Source organism: Camellia sinensis, chromosome 7, assembly GCF_055761805.1.
Source record: "Camellia sinensis isolate YWXY chromosome 7, ASM5576180v1, whole genome shotgun sequence".
Lineage (NCBI taxonomy): Eukaryota > Viridiplantae > Streptophyta > Magnoliopsida > Ericales > Theaceae > Camellia > Camellia sinensis.
In genome coordinates, this window is record NC_138967.1 from 196,076,482 (window position 1) to 196,100,048 (window position 23,567).

Genomic DNA, 23,567 nt, shown 5'->3' on the forward strand with positions numbered 1-23,567 from the left:
AGTCAAAAAACTAAAAACTCCAACCCAAATAATGTTTTTAATTCCAAACTAAAATAATAAAAAAAAAAATTAAAAAGACAACTCATTTTTCAAACGAAACCATAACAGCCTCAAAGGGTACAGTGCTTTAATAGGACAAAATTTAAATAGAGGAAATGAGGCTCCTTGTTCATTTATAGTTTATTATTTCATAGTTCAAAACATCAAAATGTCATTCACACACAGTAACACTTCCCTGAATTGAAACTGATAGGATGAAAAAATTCCTCGTCATCCATTTGCTGGAATTTAGAAAATTCCTCGTCATCCGTCTCACTTAGCCTAAGCATATCTCCCAAAAAGACTTTCTTGACCATATAGGGCTCTTGGTAATTGGAATCTTCAAGTTTAACCAACAAAATCAAGAAATTCCCAAAGGACAAACATTAGCAATCTTCCTTCTAGCAAAAGAGAAATTTTACATTACAATTTTATTTCACTAATCATTAAGGCCGTATTTGTTTGAATGGACATAAGCTTGGGATTGGACTAATAGTCCAATAATGGCATGTTTGATTGGAAGGATTAAAGCATGGGATTAGGATTATTAATCCGTGGGCCCAATCATCCTATGTTTGTTTTGACATTTTAGTTTAGGACTATTAATCCAATGGATAATTAATCCAACAAATTTGTAGGATTATTAGTAATGGGGTAGGGGTGAGATAGTTAATACCACACTAATTTGATAGGATTATTAATACCCCACTATTAGTATTGTGAATCAAACATGACCTAAAATTATTAATCCAATGTTTAGTTAAACAATTAAAGTACGGACTAATTATTTTAAACTTGACTATTAGTTAAGATAGGATACATAATCTAATAGATTCGTAATCCTAGAACTATTAGTCATGAGAATGCTAATCCAGTCCATCCAAACAAACATGGCCTTAATCCCATAACTAAACAAACATGGGATATATATCCTATCCAACCAAATAGTCCCAGGATTATGAATCTAGGATTACAATTCAATGGATTCCAATCCCTCTATTATTTAATCCGTCCAAACAAACATATCCTAAGTTTCCACTTTGAAATGTGGTCACTAAAGAAATAGGGTTTCAAAAACTAGTCCCAACACAAATTAATGTTGAAAGAGCTCAAAGCTTTCATTGCCTCCTCTATCTATTGCTTCCTCATCGCTATTATCCCTTCAATAAGTGAATAACTAACATATAAGAGAAACGATGAAAGTAAAAACTGCCCACACATCTCTTCGAATTTCCATTCCGAAATCATTCTTTTGACTCCGCCAATGAAACACACAGCATTGAGTATGATTAGTATTGCCAAGGGGATCACGAACTTCCCAGCCCCTTCAAAGTTAAATTTACCCTTCTCGTATCTCTTGACCTTCTCTTTGTCGACTGCTTTATTCGACAGCCTAAAACCTCCTTTCCCTAATCCCAGTAAATTGGTTACGGCGTCAATGCATCCAAACAGTAGAGCTGTGACAGACTGTATCATCCATATTCTATATTCATTCCAACATATCTTTAGTGATCCACCGGTGCTGAGGACCTCATATAATTGCTCAAAGATAGAGGAGGTGAAAATGGTTGCAAATAACCAGAACCAAGGGCTTGTAACCTGATAAGACAACAATTGATAAAGTGAGATTGTATTTTATTTCCATTGATCTACAAAAAGAGAAGTAATATTTTATTAAGAAATAAACATATTACAGAAGCAATAAATTTGACAAAGTGTATTTATATTTGTTATTTTTTTTAAAAGAAAAAAAATTGGTGGGGGTTTGGTTGTTGTACTCAATTTAATAAAAGCTTATTAAAGCAAAATATTGAGCAATCACAACACCGTAACCATTCTAATGACAGAAATACTAAGTGCACAAAATTAAAACACAAAAAATACATTGTTTGATTGATGTTCGATTTGAATGTGATGTGGGCCACACTTGAAATAGTATCTCAACCACACAACACATTTTATGTGCTTTTTTTGTGTAGTAAAATAGATATTTGAACTAAGATGAAATGTCAATAAAATAGATATTTTGACACCACCACCACCACTACCAAACTCACGAAAGAAAGTTGAAAACGGAAAAGATGTGGGAATTACCTTGGGGAACAAGGGTCCAAACTCACGAAAGAAAGTTGAAAACGGAAAAGATGTGGGAATTACCTTGGGGAACAAGGGTATGCCGTTGAAAAAGCACAACAGAGGAACAGTGCCATATAATAGCAGAGCGGGGCAGTAAAGAGGGATATACATGAAGTAGCAGTAGCACATGCACTGTAAAATAGGCATCCTTGACATCCCATATGTGACCGGGTTGAATCTCGAAAGCCCGACTTGTAACAATCCAGAAACCCATTTCAGGAGCTGAGATGAGAGGTCCTTCAAATCAGTTGGGGCACAACCCAAGAATGCTGGTCTTTTTGGATAGTAGTAGACAGAAGTCCACCCTCTACAGTGCAAAAGATACCCCGTGAACGAGCTCTCCAACAATGAAGCGTAAGAGAAACCGATCTGTAATGTATATATGCAATCAAAATTACTATGAATTTAGAATCGTCTCTCCAAATTATAACATTGTTTGAGAGCTAGCAACATAAAAATAATTAACGCATTGTTTATTTCGGCAGAAAACAAAGTCTTCCACTTTTAAAAGTGAAAAACATTTTATGTCTGAATAAGCTTGTTATCCGTTGATCATGGATAATGTTTTCCATCGTATCAAATGCTAAAAATGTGAAAAATGTTTTTTTTTAAAATATTTTTCGCCAAAACAAACAAAGAGTAAATGATTAGTGAAGATACTCGCCTCTTTTCCCCAATTTGTGTTTTGTTCAAAGGTGCATGAGGCCAAAACCCTAGCCTTCTCTAACTTGGCATTGTATGAGATTGAGTGTCCATCAGTCTCTTCTCCAATAATACTAGACATGCCTGAAGAGAAAAATAAACAAATGCAATTGAGACTCGAACAACATTAGTATTTATAATTAAATTAGTAACATACAACTATTAAATTAGTGCCATACAGTTTTTATTGGGAGTTCCAAATAGTGCCTTTTTCTTCATGTAATAGCCAGTTCCAGACAACAACGGACCTCTTAGGCCATCCATGCCATGCCATTGTGACTGAAATTGGGACAAAAATAGGGATAATTTTTTTTGTTAGTGATCAAGAGGGTATGTTCAAGACATGAATGTCCTACAAAAGCTTTTACAAAAATAGGTATGAAGGAACAAAAGTTGGTTCCTCACCTTGTATGTTGTTCTTCCTTGGGCGTCGTAGATATCATCCTTGCCTATATTGTAAAAAGTTTGAGGGTATTGCACAAAAGCAAAAGTTTGAGACATCTTTGGGTCAAGATGAAAACACATTGCTTGACGGGCCGAGGTTGCTTCATTGCAGAACATATCACAATCTAACACCATCATGTAGGGGGCATTGCTCATTAATCCGGATACTCGAAGCTACAAAACAGGATTGCTACTTGTCACTCACAGAGAGAGAGAGAGAGAGAGAGGAATATTCGGTACATACAAGTGCATTGAGGGCTCCACCCTTGTATCGATGAGGGTATGATGGTCGTCTTTCTCGAGATACATAGACAAGCAAAGGTAACTGCGCTTGGTCATTGTTGTCATGTAATATCTACATCATATAAACAATTAATCAAAATCATAAATCAAGTTTTAACTTCATAGTTTCACACACTATTAGATCGAAAGAAGATGCCTACATGACACATAGCTCTCCTTATAGCATTATGCAATTTATTTTATTTTATTATTTTTATAGAGAAGAAGTATTCACATACTTTGTTTGATAATTAAAAGCAATTGGCATCACACTTCCTGTAATAGATTCATTTTATGTCTACATTTCCTCATATTAGTTACCCAAAAATATCTCAAAATAAATTAGTCATTTGATTTGTTTTTATGTGCAAAATGGCATGATGGTATACTAATTAAGAATTCATTCTTAATTTGAGTGTTTAGCTCTCTTTATATTCACAAAATAAAGTAAATTGCTAGCAAGCTACATACCTCGATGTAAGGGGGTCGATCTGGCACAATAGTATCTTTTATTTCCCCCTGTTCACGAGCTTTTTCCACATTCTTCTTGAATTGTTCATATAGCGACTGCACAAATGATAAAGTTAAAGAGTCATGTTTGATGTTTCTAGTAAATAAGATAATGACGTGTAGTGATGATGACAACAACAGCAATAAGCATGATGTTATTTTCTATTACCTCTAATTTTTTTTTTTTTTTTTTTTTTTTTTTTTTAACTGTCATTGGGTGGATGGAAAGACCGAGGAAAAGTCGAGTGCAACCAATATTAAAGTAATGCTGTTTTCAAAGAAAATGTGATTCATGTAGGACGTAGACCAATATTTTGGCGGTGAAATAAGATTTGAGCCTTAACAAAGTCTCTTATTGACAATAACAACAATGCTATGACAATCAAAAACAGGGGAAAAAACCCAACGACAATAGATCCACAATTTTAGAACCCCTTCATAACTTTTCACTAGATCCACAATTCACAAAATCAAAAGTTGGAAAACATGTTGTGTCCATCCCCAATTTCAAGCCTATCAGAAATCAAGAGCCATATCATAAATGCACCTATGGTTCTTTACAAATAGTAGTTTATGAGCTATGTTAAGAATACGTAAGATTTTTACAGAATGTGACACAGATGTGAGACAAAGGTGTAGGACCCACAAATATCGGGTCCACATGTGAGGCTTAACTTTTGTCTTATATTTGTGTTCCATTCTTTGAAAATTTTTTGTGCATTTAGAGTTTCTCATAGTTTATATAGATAATTTGGAGTGTTATATAGATAAAAGATGTTGGAAAAAATAGTTTTTTGGTGACTTTAATTAAATATTAAAGTGGGTCCCAACCATCTATTGTGTTAGGTCCAAGTGGGTCTAGATACTTTGCAATGAGATCTTTACACCAAAAATAGTATAGCCAAAACCATTGAAAATTGAATGAGAAATTGCCCCATGAAGTTAGCTTCGAGTTAATGAGGTTTGTAACTTCTACCTTTATTGCAGAGTTTAATAGTGCATTAATGGAGTTTGTAACTCCTGCCTTTATTGCAGAGTTTGATAGTGCATAAATGGGGTTTGTAACTCCTACCTTTATTGCCGAGCTTAATGGTGCATTAGTGACCAGCCATAAAGGCTGGACGCTTCTCCTCTCTCCCCTATACATGTATAAATTGAGACCCTCCTGTCAAGTCTCCAACACAGAAATTGTTTCTTCCATTCTTTAGTCAGTTTGCTAGAAAGTTCCTACTGTGAGAGAGTGCTGCCACTGTTTTTGTTCGCTAAGCTAGACAGAGAGTGCTTCTGCCGTAGCTGGTTTTTGACCGTCGTATCCTGAGAGACAGACGTCAGGATTCCTCAAGCACTCGACCCGTGAGACGGCGAAATCTGTTTTAAGGAAACTACTACCGTGCAGGCTTCGGTTTGGTTTCTTTATCATTTTATTGTTTTGTGTATTTCTGTTGAAATTTAGTTGTAATTATCAGTATATGTTTTTGGTATATAATTTTGATTTCTTCGTAAATCTATTTAATTAATTTCACAATTTGAACAACAAAAGACATATGTAAGTAGGTTGGTCCCCTGTTATTTTCTTTTTTAATGGGACAGTTGAAGAATTGAATGCCTTGTTTCACAAAGCAAGAGAGATGGGTCTAATTGAAGGTTTTCAGGTTGGTGAAGGATCAACTTTAGTTACTAATCTACAATTTTCAAATGATACAATTATTTTCTGTAAAGATGATATGGACTGTTTTTTTTTTTTTTTTTGGGTATTTTCTAATCTACAAATTTATGTATAGCCCATAGCCCACTTTGGGACCATCTCTATGATACGAAACGTTCATATGTGTTCTCAAGTAGATCATCCCATACAAAAAGTAGGTTATGTTGGAAATTTTGGTTTTTATAGGCTTATTTTGGGTCAATTTTGAGCCCAATTTTGAGTAGGTCCCAAACGTCTTTTGAGGTGAGTCCGAGAGGTGACATGTTCCTCACACGGTGAAAACGGTTCATCAAAATCATTTATGAGTGAATAGGAACTTAACGTCGTTTTCGGGTTCGTGGAATGGACATTTAAAGAAGTAAATTGTGAGTTTCCTTGTAAGACTTGTCCTACAATGGAAACTTAAGAGAACTTATGTGTATATATAAATTCTAGGTGACAACACTTGGGTTGGGCCCCAAGCAGCACCCCAAGTTTGTAAAAGGGAGGAGTTATGGACAAATTGAACTTTGGCTCAAACCACCATGCACGCGCCGCCGCCGGTCGTGTTGGGTGCAGATATGGGTTAGGTCAGTTCTAATATTAATTTTTTGAACAAAATTCATTTGAGTTTTTTCAAAAATTCTTGCTGGAAATTAATTCAAAATTTGCACCAAATTTGAAATCAATTTTACTGTCCATAACAATGCCTTTTTCAGTCCAGTTAAAACTGTAAGCAATTTGGACAGGTTCTAAACGGCTGAACAGATTCAAATCTAGTAGCAGATTTGTCCAGTTTGAATTCTGCACTTGTTCACTTCTTTTTCTACTTGTTCGGGCAAATTGAATGGTTACCAAGTTGCCTATAAATAGGGACTCATTTCTAGCAGTCAATACATTCGAAAACAATCTGAAAAATTCATTTTTGCAGTCCATTTTGCTTTTTCTTTGCATATTTCTTCATATTATATTTTAGGGAATACTTTGAGAGTATAGAACACATGTTTTGTTCGCCGTATAAATTGTTTGGAGTGCTATTACAATTTGTGTAGATCATTGTATCCTGGGAGATGGATGCCATTTGTCCGTAAGCACCGTAGCTGGGCGAATCTGTCTTGAGGATAGAGTGTCACACACTCGATTTAATCTTTTAATTATTTATTCGGTTCGGTAAATAAATTTCTGTAAGTAATTTATTTTATTTGTTTGATACAGTTTCAAATTATTTATTTTACACAGAAAATTGTTCCAACAATCTTAAGACAGATTCGAATAATTCTGTTTATACAGAATTTTTCGTTTGTTTCCTTTTCTCTTTCTTCTTCTAATAGAAATTATTTTATGTGGTTTTACAAAATAATATTCTGGTTGGAAAAACAAATAATAATAATATACTGTTTGACAGATAGTAGTAATATACTGTCTATTTTATTTAACAACTAGTAGTAATATACTGGTGTCATTAACAATTCAGAATATTTATTTGTGAAGTTTGTCAGAAATTAATTTTAATTTTCATAAATAATTTATGAGTGTTCATTAATTAAAATTCTGTTTTCAGTATTTTAATTTTTAAAGTGTTACAGAAATACTTTTTCGTGTGGAATTAATTTGTTTAAATAAAATTTTATTTTATTTTCAAATTATTTGGAAATAAAAGTTACAATTCTTGTTTCTTTTATTTTTATAGAATTTAATTCTGTGATTTTGGTTTAAATTTTTTGTGTAGTATACAATTCTAATTCTAATTTTGTTTTATAATTTAGAATTCACGGCTACTGAAACTAATGCTCAAATAAGTATTGGTATGGTGGCTACAATTACGCCTACCCCTCCTCCTGTTGTGACTGTGTCAGTCAATCACGGTGAGAAGCTAGAGAAGTTCTCAGGAACTAATTTTAAAAGATGGCAACAGAAAATGCTGTTCTATCTTACAACTCTGAACCTGACTCGTTTTCTCTGTGAGAATGCTCCTATTCTGAACGAGGATGAAACTGACCGGCAAGTAGTTGTTGCAGTCGATGTCTGGAAACATACTAATTTCCTTTGCCGAAACTACATCTTGAGTGACAACACATTATACAACGTCTAATGTCCTATCAAGATAGCAAAGGAACTTTGGTAGTCTTTGGAGAAAAAGTGCAAAACAGAAGATGCTAGCTCAAAGAAATTTGTGGTTGGCAAATTCCTGGACTTTGTGATGGTTGATTCTAAGACTGTGATCATCCAAGTTCAAGATCTCCAACTCATTTTGCATGACATTCATGCAGAAGACATGTCTATCAGTGAATTCTTCCAAGTTGTAGCCTTAATTGAGAAATTACCATAAGACTGAAAGGAATTCAAGAACTACCTCAAACACAAGCGTAAAGAAATGTCTTTAGAAGAATTGATTGTGCGTTTGAGGATTGAGGAGGACAACCGCAAATCAGAGAAGCGGGCTGGTACTCATCCAATGGAGTCTAAGGCAAATGTGTGGAACATGCTCCAAAAGCAAAGAAACGAAAGTTTTCTGGAGAAAGTTCCGCACAAGGCTCTTAAAAGGGAAAAAATAAGAAGTACAAGTTTAATGGTAACTGTTACATCTGTGACAAAAAGGGACATCGGGCCAAAGATTGTTGTAGCAAACGCAAAGGCAAAGAAAGATCAAGCAAGAAACCTGCTCAAGTCAATATGACCAAAGTGGATAAAATTTCCAATAGTGTAGATGTCATAAATCTTTCTGCAATTGTTTTCGAGGCAAACTTTGTCGGAAATCCTAAAGAATGATAGGTAGACACTGGTGGTACTCGCCATATTTGTGTCGACAAAAAGATATTCACATCTTATTCTGTAGTGAACAATGGTGAATAACTTTTTATGGGCAACTCCTTGACTTTTAAAGTTGAAGGACAAGGAAAGATTATTTTAAAGATGACATCTGGAAAGGAACTCACTCTCAACAATGTGCTGCATTTACTGGACATTAGCAAGAACCTTGTTTCCGAATCTTTGTTGAGTAAAAATGTGTTTAGGCTAGTTTTTGAAAGTAACAAGTTTGTACTTAGCAAAAACGGGGTGTATGTAAGAAAAGGTACGGGATGTATGTAGGAAAAGGTTACATGTTTGATGGCCTTTTCAAAATGAATGTAATGACTGTTTTACCATCTGTTATTAATAAAAATGCATCTTCTTCTTACTTGCTTGAGTTTTCAAATTTATGACATGGTAGATTAGGACATGTTAATTATAGATCTTTACGTAGATTAATTAATATGGAATGTTTACCTAAATTTGACATTGATTTAAATCATAAATGTGAAATTTGCGTTGAGGCAAAATTAACCAAAACTCCTTTCCATTCAATTGAAAGAAGTACGGAACCACTTGAATTATTTCATAGTGACATTTGTGACTTTAAATCAATTCAAAATAGAGGTGGGAAAAAGTATTTTATCACTTTTATAGATTGCTATACTAGATATAGTTATGTTTATTTAATTCGAACCAAGGATGAAGTTTTGAAAACTTTCATTCAATATAAGAATGAATTCGAAAATCAACTTAGTAAGAAAATTAAGAAACTTAGAAATGATAGAAGTAGTGAATATGAATCACTTTTCGGTGAATTTTGTAAAGAACATGGAAAAATTCATCAAACCACCGCTCCTTACTCACCTTAGCAAAATGGAATTGCTAAAAGGAAAAATAAAACTTTAAAAGAAATGATGCATGCCATGTTAATAAGTTCTGGATTACTTCAGAACTTGTGGGAGGAAGTAATACTTTCTGCTAATTATATACTTAATAAAGTACCCCGAAAGAAAATGAATCAAACACCTTATAAATTGTGGCATGGGAGAGTACCATCTTACAAATACTTAAAAGTGTGGGGGTGTTTGGCTAAAGTGGTTATTCCTAATCCTAAAAAGACTAAGATAGATCCTAAAACCGTTGATTGCATTTTCATTGGTTATGCCAAGAATAATAGTGCATATCGGTTTTGGATTCATAAGTCAGAATATTCCGAAATGCATGTGTATACTATTGTTGAATCTTGGAATGGGTCTTTCTTTGAACATGTGTTTCTAAATAAAACTGGACAAGTGACTAGTATTAACAAAAGATCTCTTGATGCTATTACTAGTCAAGATCAAGAACATGATCAAGAACAAGAGCAAGAGATAGATCAAAATGAAGAAGAGGAACCTAGGCATAGTAAACGTGCTAGACCCTCAAAATCTTTTGGTCCAGATTTCTTAACATTTTTGTTAGAAAATGAGAGCTATGTCCAGTCTTGAGGGTCCTTTATGGGAAGAAGCTGTAAATAGCGAAGTTGAATCCATCCTGCAAAATCACACTTAGGAATTGGTGGATTTGCCACCAGGTTGTAAACCTCTTGGGTACAAGTGGATTTTCAAAAGAAAAATGAAAGCGGATGGATTAATTGACAAATACAAGGCAAGACTTGTGGTCAAAGGTTTTAGACAAAAAGAATGTGTTGATTACTTTGACACATACTCACTAGTTACCAGAATAACATCCATTAGAATACTAATTGCTATTGCATCTTTGTATAATCTAGAAATTCATCAAATGGATGTGAAAACCACTTTCTTAAATGGTGAGTTAGATGAAGAAATTTACATGGAACAACCATAAAGATTTTCTATTCCAGGAAATAGAAAGAAAGTGTGTAAATTGGTTAAATCATTATATGGTTTAAAACAAGCGTCAAAGTAATGAAATGAGAAATTTGACAAACCAATAATGTCAAATGGATTCAAAATTAATGAATGTGACGTGACAAATGTGTTTATGTTAAAAACACAAACAACGGCTATGTTATAGTATGTCTTTATGTGGATAATATGCTCATAATAGGTAGTAATAATAACATGATTAAAACTACCAAGAAAATGTTGAATAAACATTTTGACATGAAAGACACGGGGATTGCTGATGTAATTCTTGGTATGAAAATTACCAAAACATCAGAAGGTTATGCTTTGTCACAATCACATTACATTGAGAAAATACTTGACAAATTTAGCAAAGATGATGATCATCTTGCTAGAACACCTGTGGATGTTAATTTGTTTCTTTCTAAGAATGTACAGAAAAGTATTTCTCAATTAGAATATGCCCAAATTATTGGAAGCTTAATATATTTGATGAACTACACTCGTCCAGATATAGCCTATGTAGTAAATAAATTAAGTAGATATACGAGTAACCCAGGAGTAGAACACTAGAAAGCAATTATAAGGGTTCTAAGATACCTCAGATTTACTTGTAACATAGGCCTAAATTATACTAGATATCCAGCAGTACTTGAAGGATACTGTGACATAAATTGGATATCGGATACTAGAGACTCAAAATCCACTAGTGGGTATATCTTTACACTTGGTGGTGCGGCTGTATCATGGAAATCTTCCAAACAGACATGCATTGTTAGGTCTACTATGGAATCAGAATTCATAGCTTTAGATAAAGCTGGCAGAATGACTTTGCCACTTTCTTGAAGATATTCCAATGTGGCCAAAATCGGTGCCTGCTATATGCATACATTGTGATAGTCAATCAGTAATTGGTAGAGTACAGAGTCATATGTATAACGGTAAGTCACGACACATTCGTTGTTGACATAACACTGTGAGACAACTACTCTCTAATGGAACTATTTCCATTGAATATGTGAAATCTAAAGACAACATAGCGAATCTACTAACCAAAGGGTTAGAAAGAGAGTTAGTTGAAAATTCATCAAGGGGAATGAGACTTGAGCCTATTAAATAAGAGTTATCACAATGGCTACCCAACTTAGTTGACTGGAGATCCTAAGATCTAGGTTCAAAGAAACAACCGAATTGTGTATGACTCATAAGGATCACTGGGAAGTCAAACTCCTATTCATTTCTATGATGAAATAGTGATGTTTGCAGCGTTTTAGGTTAAGTAAAATTTTAATGATTCTTATATCTAGGTAAACGTAATGAAGTATGGCAGGATACTCTTCATAAGAATCACCTATGTGAGTGTGAACTGGGCCGGTTCTATGAGATTTGTGAAGGGCTATAATTCTCTAGAGCACTCATGAAAGAACAGGTTGTTCAGGGCCAAAACGAACACAATAGTGAGAATTAAACTGTGTCTGGGTATGTACTGTGTGAGTTCTATTGTCTTGATTTACACAAACGGCTAAACAGTTCAAGACATCATGTTCACTGGTTAGTTAGTAAATCCAATAGTGTCTTACAAGGAAAGGTTCAAAGCCAAAAGATATCTATCCTTTGCAAAATATTTTTAATTTTTGTACTCTCTGTAATTAAATCATGTTGTATTTTCTCTCTGTCAAATTCCATTCATATGAGAGATTGTTGGAAAATTTGATTTTTATAGGCTTATTTTGTGCCAACTTTGAATACAATTTTGAGTAGGTCCCAATTGTCTTTTGGGGTGGGTCCGAAGAGGTGACATGTTCCTTGCCGCATGGCAAGTCACACGGTGAAGACGGTTCATCAAAACCATTTATGAGTGAATGAGAACTTAACATCGTTTTCGGGTTCGTGGAATGGACATTTAAAGAAGTAAATTGTGGGTTTTCTTGTAAGGTTTGTCCCACAGTGAAAAGTTAAGAGAACTTATGTGTGTATATAAGTTCTAGGTGACAACACTTGAGTTGGGCCCCAAGGGGTACCCCAAGTTTGTAAAATGGAGGAGTTATGGACAAATTGAACCTCGACTCAAACCACCACACGCATGCGCACGCAGGCGGTTGGCGGAGCAGCGCCGAGCGCGGGTGTGGGTCAGGTCAGTTCTAATGTTAATTTTTTGGACAAAATTCATTTGAATTTTTTCAAAAATTCTTGCGGGGAATTAATTCAAAATTTGCACCAAATTTGAAATCAATTTTACTGTCCATAACAGTGCCTTTTTCGGTCCAAATCCAGCCAATTCAAATTGTTATGTAACAGTTATAAAACTGCTAACAGTTTGGACAGGTTCTAAACTGCCGAACAGATTCAAATATGGTAGCAGGTCTGTCCAGTTTGAATTCTGCACCTGTTCACTTCTTTTTCTACCTGTTCGGGTAGATTGAATGGTCACCAAGTTGCCTATAAATAGAGACCCATTTCTAGCAGTCAATACATCCGAAAACAATCTGAAAAATTCATTTTTGCAGTCCATTTTGCTCTTTCTTTGCATATTTCTTCATATTATATTTTAGGAAATATCTTGAGAGTATACAACACAGGTTTTGTTCGTCGTATAAATTGTTTGGAGTGCTACTACAATTTGTGAAGATCATTATATTCTGGAAGATAGACGCCATTTGCCTGTAAGCACCGTGACGGAACGAATTTGTCTTAAGGACAGAGTGTTGCAGAATCAACTTGATCTTTTAATTATTTATTCGGTTCGGTAAATAAATTTATGTAAGTAATTTATTTTATTTGTTTGATACAGTTTCAAATTATTTATTTTACACAGAAGATTGTTTCAACAGGTTAGGAGTTGTTTAGGAATTTAACTTTTCCAGTAATTTTTTGACTTTTTTAAGAGAAAAATTATTCATCCACACAATTTTTTCCTCCCAAATCTCCCTAAATGACGTGACATGCAAAATTTGAAAAAAAAAAAATTGAAAAGTTGACTTGTATTCAAATATTTTTTCAAAATTTTTCTTATATGCATTTTGTTTTGCCACCTAATTAAAGGAATTGTGAAAAAAAAAAAATTGTATGTATATAGCACTACGGTAAACTACACCACACTCGTAAATTAATATGACTTGTATTATAGTAGTTTATTCCATTATTAATTTTGCCTACATAACAGTTACGTTAGTAAAACCAATTGAGGAAAAACAATCAGATATTTAAAAAAAAAAATTAAAAAAAAAAAGAAAAAAGAAGAAGAAAAAAAAAAACAAAAAAAAAAGACAAGACAAGCCACCACTCAATGATAGTTCTTTAATATTAATATACTCCCATATGTCCGTACTTAAAGGCACATGTGTAAATAATGTTGGGATTAGAATACAGTTATAATGTATATCAAATACCAAACAACTTAATCACACCACCCCCATTATCTCTCTTCTCTTTCTCACTTGCCAATTTTTCAAATTCCGTAGTGAAACGCTCACCACTTTTTTTCTTACTACTTTTTTTTAACAGAACTTAATTTAAATTTTGAATTCAAATTTATCAAAAATAAAAAATAAAAAAAATTCACACAACCATTTTTTAATAGAACCTTTTTTTATTTTTTATTTTTAATGATGTTAGGTTTCTCAATAAAACCGACCCCTTTTGATGAGACTTAAGATTTGATTTAGTTTGGTTTAGATTTCTCAATAAATATATGTTAAGTATCTGAATAACCAAAGCTGCTTGATATATATTTTTTTAATAAACATTTCCAGACAACGTGTAATAAACAATTATTTAAATAGATTAATTCCACCCAATAACAACCCTATATAAAAATAAATTATCAATTTAATATAAAACCAACACTATTTTTGACAAAAATATATGAAAATCCTTGGGAAAGGAAAGCAAACCCGCGTGGGTTGCCTCCTCCTCCCTTTGCCTACTTCTCATTCTTCTACTTGTTTTTGCTTTTGTTCTTTTTTGAGCAGAGAGTGTGTCTCTAGTTTTCCTCTATGTCTCTCTCTTCCTATTTGAACTCCATTATTGCTCAAGTTTGAGCTTCGAATGAGAGTCATATCCCAGTTAATGAAAATTGATTAAAACACATCAAAAATCACAAACCCAAACTCAAATTTTAGAAACACAAATCTAAACACAATGAAACCTTTCAGAAATCAAAACACATTTACAAATGAAACCCATTTCAAAACCATCAACCCATTCCCCAGAAACTCATCAAACTATCGACAGTGGAGGACGGAGGCACCGCTACGGGTTAAGATCGGAGAGAAGATTTGAGAATTGAGAGAGAGAAGAGATGAAGAGTTGCTATCGGTGGAGATCGCAGTGTGGAAGCGATGTGACAATGGAGAGTTGCTGTAGGTGGTAGCGATGTTGCATCCGGCAGCAGCAGAGGAGGGAAAGGGAGAAGGAGAGGACACGAAGAGAGAGAAAGTGTTTTGTCGACGGCGTGCTCCTGGCTGAGAGCGACGGTGCCGAGAGAAGAGGTGGTGAGCGGCGGGTTGAAAGGAGAAGAAAATGACAGAATGATAAGAGGTAAAGGAGGAAGAGAGAGAGAGAGAGATAGAGAGTAGTGGAATGATAAAAGATGAGAGAGAGAGAGATGGTTTTGAGAAAGAGAGACCTTGGGCAAAATAAAGCGTGTTAGAGAAAATGTTTATGGGCGGAAATCTGAAATTCTTGGATTGATTCAAACATTTTTGAGCGTTGGATGTTGTTATTAAAAGTCATCTCAGCCGTTCAATTATCCTATTAAGACAAATGTGTGGACAACTTCAAAAACCCTACTGTCTTCTTATATAGATATAAAAAAACATTGTATAAAAATGTATAAGATATGAAAATATGTGAATTGTGTACTAAATTTTTTAGCATTTTTTAGTGATAAACGGCAACGAGTGCGGTGCACATTGTTTAATATTAAGATTTATATAAAAGGTTTCACTAACAAGCCCATGGTGCATAAAATTAAAATAACAAATAAAAAGACAAAAAGAGGTAAAAATTAGGGCAAATTACATATACCCTTGAAGTTTGGTTAAATTACAAATACCTCTTGAGGTTTGAGAAATTACAAATTCTTCTCTAAATGCTATATTTGCATAAAAAATTAGGGGGTAATTTGTTATGAAATTTAAATCTCAGGGAGTAAATTGTTATGAAAATACAAACCTTAACGGGCGGGATGTAATTTCTGAAACCTCAGGGGGTATCTGTAATTTAGCCAAACCTCAAGAGAGGTATATGTTATTTGCCCTAAAAATTAAAAGGCATTTTATGCTAATTTCAAAAACACTTATTAATTATTATTTAAAACCCTGAATTTTTTTAAAAAAAATTTCAATCTAAATCATTTATCTATTTTTATTAAGTAAAATCAATAAAAGAATAATATTTTAGTGACTAATATTTCATTGAGTTTAATAATTAAAATATTATTTTTTTTGGTCAAATTTATTTAATGAAAATAGGCAAATGATTTAAATTAAAAACGAATAAAAATTTTAAGATTTAAATTAATAAATAAAAAATTCAGGGTCAAATACAGATTTTTTAAAAATAATTATTCCTATTTTTTTATTGTTTAAAAAGTGTGTGCTAAATAGTAAAAATTTTCAGAAAAAGTGAAATCAGTAAAAATATTTTGAAATAAGGCCTCATTTTGGCAACATTCAATTTTAATTTAAAAGTCAAAAATTCTATTTTCTCTTTATTTTACACATTTTTTTATTAAAAAATTAAAAAATATCCCAAATATATAAGTTTTTTTACTTCATATTTTAGCCAAAAAAAAATCAAAAATTACTAAAATAGCATGTTCCTAAACAATTGAAAATTGGAGTGGCTATTGTGTACTATGCGGTTGATGTGACTCATTTCGATAATTTGAATCGTTTATTTTTTAGAGTATATCGAGCAAAATATATTTATAAAAAATTAAATTGATAAGTTCTTTTATCGAATTATGCTTGTATTTAAAAAAATGATCAGTGTAATTTGAAATATAAAATTATATACAAATGTAATTCGATAAAAAGGCTGTCAATGCAAAATAGCAAAATTCATAATTTTTAATAAACTCATATTATATTTGAATCATAAATTTGAGTAAGAATTTAAAAAAAAATAAAATTGATAAAATGTGAAAAAAATACATAATTACATCTCACCGACTTTTCCCACACATTTTTCTTCTTCATTTCAAATCATTATCAAAATTAATGATCCCAAATCCGACATTAAAAAATAAATAAATACAAGGCTAAATTACACCAACACTCCTGAGGTGTGGCCCAATTATATTCCACTCTTGACGTTTTAAAAATTACATTCTCACCCTTATGATTAATAATCTCATTTCACAAACATCTACTTATATAAAAGGTAACAAATCCTAATAGAAAAACAAAAGAAACTATATTGGTAAATAAATAAAGCCCAGGAAAGGACAGAAAAAGGAAATAAAATAAAGTAAGAAAAAAAAGAACGTATGTTCTATCTAAATAATTAAATGACAGAGAGATTAGTGAAAAAGGGTACCTTCATTTGTTGTTCATCGGTCTTGAACTCGGAAGAATTTGATCGAAGAAGACGTTCATCATCAGCCATTCTGGAGAAGAAAGCTTTAGGACAAATGTTCTTAAGCCTGTACTTCCTACAAAACGGTACCCAATGCTTGGCAAACGCACAAGCTTCTCGAACCGCAAACAGCGTCAACGGAACCCCTCCGTCGTCCGACAAGTACACGGCCAGCTTCTTCACCGGATAATCCAGCGCCAACGCCGATATCACTGTGTTCATCACATCCTCTATCGGCTCCTTTGACGGATCGACAGTCACTATGTACACATCCACCTTCAAGTAATTTGTGTTCCATGTGTTAGCTAGCTCATTCATCATGGTGATTCTTATTTTTTCAAAGCTTGGTAGATTGGTCAAGTGACTTTAGATACTTCTTCATGTGTTCAAGTTAGTTTGTTAGACCATCTCCAATTTTGATTTTGATTTCAAATTTGAGGAAAATTTTGATTTAATGTAAATTACTCCAATTATTTCATCAATTTTTTTTCAAAATCTTTTTAAAAAAATTCTTCTTATCTCAAATTTTTTTATTTATATTTTTATTTTTATTAAATTTGATGAAAAAAAATCATTTTCAATGTTTTATTTTTTAAAATTTTTATTAAATTCAAATTTAATAAAAGATTTGATGCCTTGAAAGAAAATACTATGAAAGACTTTTGAATTTTTTTTTTCTGATTATTTTAGATTGATTAAAAAAGTTTCCTTTGAACTTTTAATTTTTTTTATAATTTTGTAAAAAAAAAAATTATAATTTAAATATATATTTTATCTTATTAAGTTTTTAACTTATTTTATTTTTTAATAGGCTAATTAATCCTAATTATCTTGCCAAATTGGACCTGAAGATGCTCTTAAATCATCTTAAACCTTTCATTTTCCTACATGAAATTTATTTTAATAGTTCAGATAAAAGCTTGATTTAAAGAAAATAAAGTAATTTTTTAACTTTTTATTTAAAAACTATGAAATAAAATACAAATAAAGAGTTTAACTTTTTATCAAATCCTTCTAAAAATTACACCATCATCTCAAAAAGTTCTTTTATTAACCATCAACTTTTAACAATTTCATCAAATTCAAGTGCAAAAAAAAAGTTAGAAATTTGAAAGAAAAAAAAAACACATGAGTTCATCCATACAAGTTTAATCAATGAATTGAATCCCAATTGAAGATGCACTTAGTTTTTTTTTTCTTCCCCTCAAATATTCTATTGTATTGCATAAGAGATCGATTTAGGATGATTGAGTTGAGAATAATATATGTATATATATATATATATATATACCATAGGAAGGTCTGAATCGGGGATGGTGATGTTCTCGGGATGAACTTCTCTGATGAGGGGGCGCAACCGGAAGGCTTGTTGGACGAGCCATGTGATGGCCAGGAGAAGCTCCGCGAATGTCATTAGAATCCATGGAAGTAGCGGCTGCGCGTCGCCGGAGAAGAGGCGCGTGAGGCGGTAGTTGAATAAGCCTAAGACGGCGACGCTGTGGAATACCGTGTGTATTCTGTTTATGTTGGTGGAAGGTTGTGGAGTTGTATAGCTATGGAGAACCTTTGATGGATCTCTCTCTCTCTTCATTCTCTCTCTCTCTCTCTGTGTTTTCGCTCTCTAGCTGCTCTGTTTTCTCTCAGTCTCTCACTGTGGTCGCAACGGTCTGTTAGTGTTTGCCTTTTATGTACTCTTATAATTAAGGTTATTTGACATGATTGATGATCGGTATAAGTGTTGGTATATGACATGATTGATGATCGGTATAAGTGTTGGTATAAAGTGTTTTTATTCAGACCATATTTATTTTTTATTTTTTTATATATTTTTATAAAAAATTAAAAAATATATTTATTTAAATTATTCCTAGCAATCCTTGCACAAATTCTTCTCAAAACCACTATTGTTTTAGTGCCCTTTGTATTTTGGCCACCTTAGTTTCACAGACTGTAATTTGGAAAGAATAAAAAATGAAAAATGTTTGGGGCCCTAATTCTGCGGCTCAAATGTGGCTCAAATGGCCAAAACGACGTCGTTTTGGCCATTTTGATGTTGTTTTATACTCAAAACGACGTCGTTTTGGCCATTTGAGCCACATTTGAGCTACAGAATTTGGGCCCTCTACCATTGCTCATAAAAAATACCCCATACAAACTAAACAAAACGGGGTAGGGGTGGTTGTGTGCCTTTAGACACAGCAGTACTGTTGCGCTTTAATATGAAATTTATTGTCACTTTTGTTTTATAATTTGAATAGTTTATTTTGTATAATTTATTGAGTATGTTAAGCATGTTAAAAAATATATTAATTAGACATCAATAATCATGTGATCTGATTACATTTGTTATATAAAAAAAACAATTTATTTTTCTTTTAAAATAGTATAAAAAATATGAAAACCGATCACATAATTACTAATATCCGATCAATATAATTTTTTATATGTATTAAATACTCGATAAACCCCATAAAATGAACAGTTTAAATCATAAAAATAAATCCATAATAAGTCTCAAATAGAGACACAACAGTTACTATTGTTTCAAAGGTACAATAACCCTTACCCAACACGATACCACGACATTTAAAAGAGGTGAATGAATGAGATTTTAACATATTACACAAGTACGGCATAAAATTTGTGATATGGTTTATATTTATTTTAAACATAGATTATAATGAGTTAAATTTAAATTATATAATAAATTTCAAAGCATTTTTTTTTGGATATATATTTTTATTAATAAGGTTAAGAAAAGGAGTTAATAATAAATTTTATAAAATCTTATTTATTCATGTATTTTGTGAAATTCTAGAGATCTAAAAATTAACACCTATTATGGCATAGTTTGGGAAGTTGGTTTTGGAGGGTTAGGGGCTAAAATAGCCACAAAAAACAAAATAGGTTATTTTAGCTACAAAAAACAAAATATCAAATCCAACCCATAATCATTATACTTCTCTCTCACAAAAAAAGTTAAAAAAGTAAAAAAAGCTAAAAAGTCCTTCCCAAACTAGGTTTTTTAGCCCCAGGTTAAAATAGCTAAAAAGACAATCCACTTCCCAAACGGAGGCTATATGTTACATCATTGTAAATTAAATTGAGAGAACATTTTAGAAATTTCAAACATTTTTCAGAATATGTATTTATATAGATAATACATGATTGAGATTAACTTTTATATGGTGCAAATCATATGGTAAGTATATTTGGGTACTGATATTTAGGCCTAGTTTGGAAAGACTAAATAAGTGCACTTTTTGAATTTTTTTGTATTATGTGTAGAAAAAGTAGAGAGGAGATGTTGATTGATGTGACCCAAAAAAGATAAAAAGATGAAATAAGTGCAAATAAGTGCACTTTTTTGATGTACGCCAAACTTGGCCTTAGATTATTGAAAAACTTAATGTACACTATTCTTAAAGACATGATCCAATAGGCGTAGATGATATGAGATAGGAAGACATGAAATTTTGAGGATAAAGATATGGTGTCACATATCTCACACTTGATTCCACATATATTTATTAATATAAATCTCCTCTTGTCTTGAAGGATAAAATACACTCATTATTTGTAAAGTATGCATTCCATAATTTGCATGTAGCCTCTCAAATATATATTTTGTATTACTTTAGTTTTTAGAATTTAAATTTTATTTCTCATCACTGTAAAGTTATGTTTTGTCGTCTTTATCAACAATTTAGGCAAAATGACAAAATAAAAATTTCAAATGATCAAACTAACATATAACTAGATGGTTCCATTACATAATTTAGGCGGTAGAATCACAAAATTATGTATGTATTTATTATCATTTCATTAATGATTTAGATGGTTCCAATTGAAGCAATCTATCTCGAATTGTATATTCTAAAAATAAAACTGATAAATTAAAATTTTTAAAAATAAAATAACATAAAATAGGACTATCAATATATTTTATTCCTAATAAAAAATTGTATAAACTCACTATTTGTATAGTATCATTTTTCTCACATATATGGCATAGTATGGCTATATCACTTATTATTGAGGAGAGGGGTAGTGTATATGATTATGATGTTTGTGGATTTTAGCATTCTTTATGTAAATATTATTCATTAAAGTAAACTTGAATAAATTTACAATTTAGTCACCTGTCCCAATGCATGTTTGCCTATTCATGGTCTTTGAACAAAGAGCACCTCACTCGTGAATCAAACAAAAAAAAAAAAAAAAAAAAAGAACACGTCACTCAATGGGGGGTATTTTGGAAACTTCATAAAAAATTAATTTTTAAATTTTTTTAGTTTTTTTAATTAAAAAAGTCACAAAAAATTAATTTTTTTTAGTCAAAAAAGTCAAAAAAAAATTAAAAATTAACTTTTAACTAAATTTTCAAAATATCCAAAACTCTTGCTAACTAACTAATGTTTTAAACACATCAAAATAAAGGGATCTAACCAACTATATGGGTCATTGGGTGATTGCAGGTTTCACTCAAACTATTCGAATTGTTTAGGTTAATTTATTGCATTTATTTTTTAAAACAAATGATTTAAAATTTATATATTCAATATAAAAATAAATATAATGAGAAATTTAATTTAGATATTGAATAATGTATCTTGAGGGAGACATTTTTTAAATTAAAATCTAAATAAAGTATAGGTTCCAAGATAGTTACTAGTAATAAATGAAGGAGGCCTGGTTTCCACGTGGCCCGCGAGTTCCTTCCACGAGGTGTGAGTTTTTGTCGTTTTCCACTTGATTCAAAAGTTATGTACTAATTAATAATATATATATATATTTTCCTTCTGTAGACTATTCTAGTCCGTATGGGCATATTAAATTAAAGTCCCTATAACTTGGATAAATCTTCTGATACAGTCCGTGATTTTAATGTTGTGTTTGGTTAGAGGATTTAAGGAGAGATTTAGAAAAGAAAAGGGAAAAAGTGTGTGAAAGTAAGTGAAATATAGACCTATTTTATTTACATTTCACCTACTTTTTCTATTTTTCTTTTCAAATTCCTCTCCAAATCTCTCAACCAAACACAACATAAAAATTTTGCCGGCGAGAACACTCAACTTTAAAAAGGAGTATATCTTAAAATCTCAAGTCTCATATATGAGCCATACCTTAAAAAATATGTATCAAAAAAAAACTTTGTTTGATAATACTAAAATTTTGTTATTACATTTATCTATAATGCTTGAAATTATTATTATGTCAAAATTAAATACTTAAGATATAGCCCTTATCATGTTGTTTTACTACTTTTCATTTAGGCACAGCTTGCCTCCGGTCCTTAATTGGAATGGACGGTGCTATTCGGTCCGTGGAGATCCATCACGGGTTATATTTTGATAATCTGAACTGTTCAATATGTAGAATCTATCGAGTATTATATATTTGTAAAAAATTACGATGATCGAATATCGATACCTATGTAATCAAATCAGTTTTGTATTAAAAAAAATGAACAGTGAACAAATTAACAGTTGACAAAAAATTGATAAGATGAAATGGTTATCGATATCCAATTAAAGTGATTTTTTACAAATATATAGTACTCGACGAATTCTATATATTGAACGATTCAGATTATCAAAACAAGACCCGTGATGGGCCCTCACAGACCAAATAATACCGTTCAATCCAATTAAAGACTAGAGGCCAGTTGCCCTTGTCGTTTATGAGGATATATTAGTTAGATGCCACATACTAGTTGGCTATTTAAATATTTAATTAATATATATATTACAGACATATGATACATGGATAAAGAGATAGTTATTACTATAATTTAGCAATAATGTTAAAATATTTAATTATAACAATTTTGCTCTAATGATATAATGTAAAATAAATTTAATTATTCACACAAAATGTCAAATTAAAATGATATATGTTGATCCTGGAAGAAAGAGAGAGACACAAAGATTTTAGTTATAGATAAAACTTGTGCTATATTTGACACAATATTTACCTATAAGTAATATATAGTAAGTTATATGTCTTACCATTAGAATGGAAATTTGAAAATTTTAAGACAAAATATAACAATAGCAAAGTATATAAAATACCATTGGAGATGCTCTAAAAAGTGATAAAATAAATAACAAAACTCCTATTAGGACATCTCCAACGGTGCGTTACTTTTTTCACCAAATTTGGGTAAAAATGCTCTTTGATATCGCCTGCTCTAACGGAAGGATTTGACTTTTCATCAAACCACCGATTGACTGCCTGTTCGACCAGCCAATGTAAAATTTTCACAATGGGACAAAGAACAACATCAGTGACCAAAATGATAAGGGGTCATTCGGGAGATCGACCTTTTAGTGTAAAATTTTTACAAAATTTTGCTTGAGGTAGTCATTCGGGAGGACATCTAGTGGACATCTGGTTGTGAAAATACAACGGTAATGAATAATGATTTGATGAAAGGCACAAAGCATTCTCAGTTTGGAGAAATATTTGTATATTCTCAATTTGATATAGGTTTAATGAAACCATTGAAACAGTAAAAAAAAAAA

General features: G+C 31.9%; 1 protein-coding gene across 2 annotated transcripts; it reads right to left on the reverse strand.

Moving 5' to 3' along the window:
* Window positions 1–1,009: 1,009 nt before the first annotated feature.
* LOC114288617 (quillaic acid 3-O-glycosyltransferase CSL1) lies at window positions 1,010–18,808 on the reverse strand. 2 transcript variants are annotated; one of them, XM_028232134.2, is made up of 9 exons: window positions 18,332–18,808; window positions 17,002–17,316; window positions 4,075–4,170; window positions 3,566–3,676; window positions 3,283–3,495; window positions 3,057–3,156; window positions 2,840–2,961; window positions 2,197–2,544; window positions 1,010–1,638 (listed from the first exon to the last, which is right to left on the reverse strand). In XM_028232134.2, the coding sequence occupies exons 1-9, from the start codon at window positions 18,629–18,631 to the stop codon at window positions 1,174–1,176; spliced, it is 2,070 nt and encodes a 689-aa protein (XP_028087935.2). In that variant the 5' UTR covers window positions 18,632–18,808; the 3' UTR covers window positions 1,010–1,173. The 2 variants fall into 2 exon arrangements, with proteins under 2 accessions (XP_028087935.2, XP_082736448.1); XM_082880322.1 differs by having other exon boundaries at window positions 2,134–2,544.
* Window positions 18,809–23,567: the final 4,759 nt, after the last annotated feature.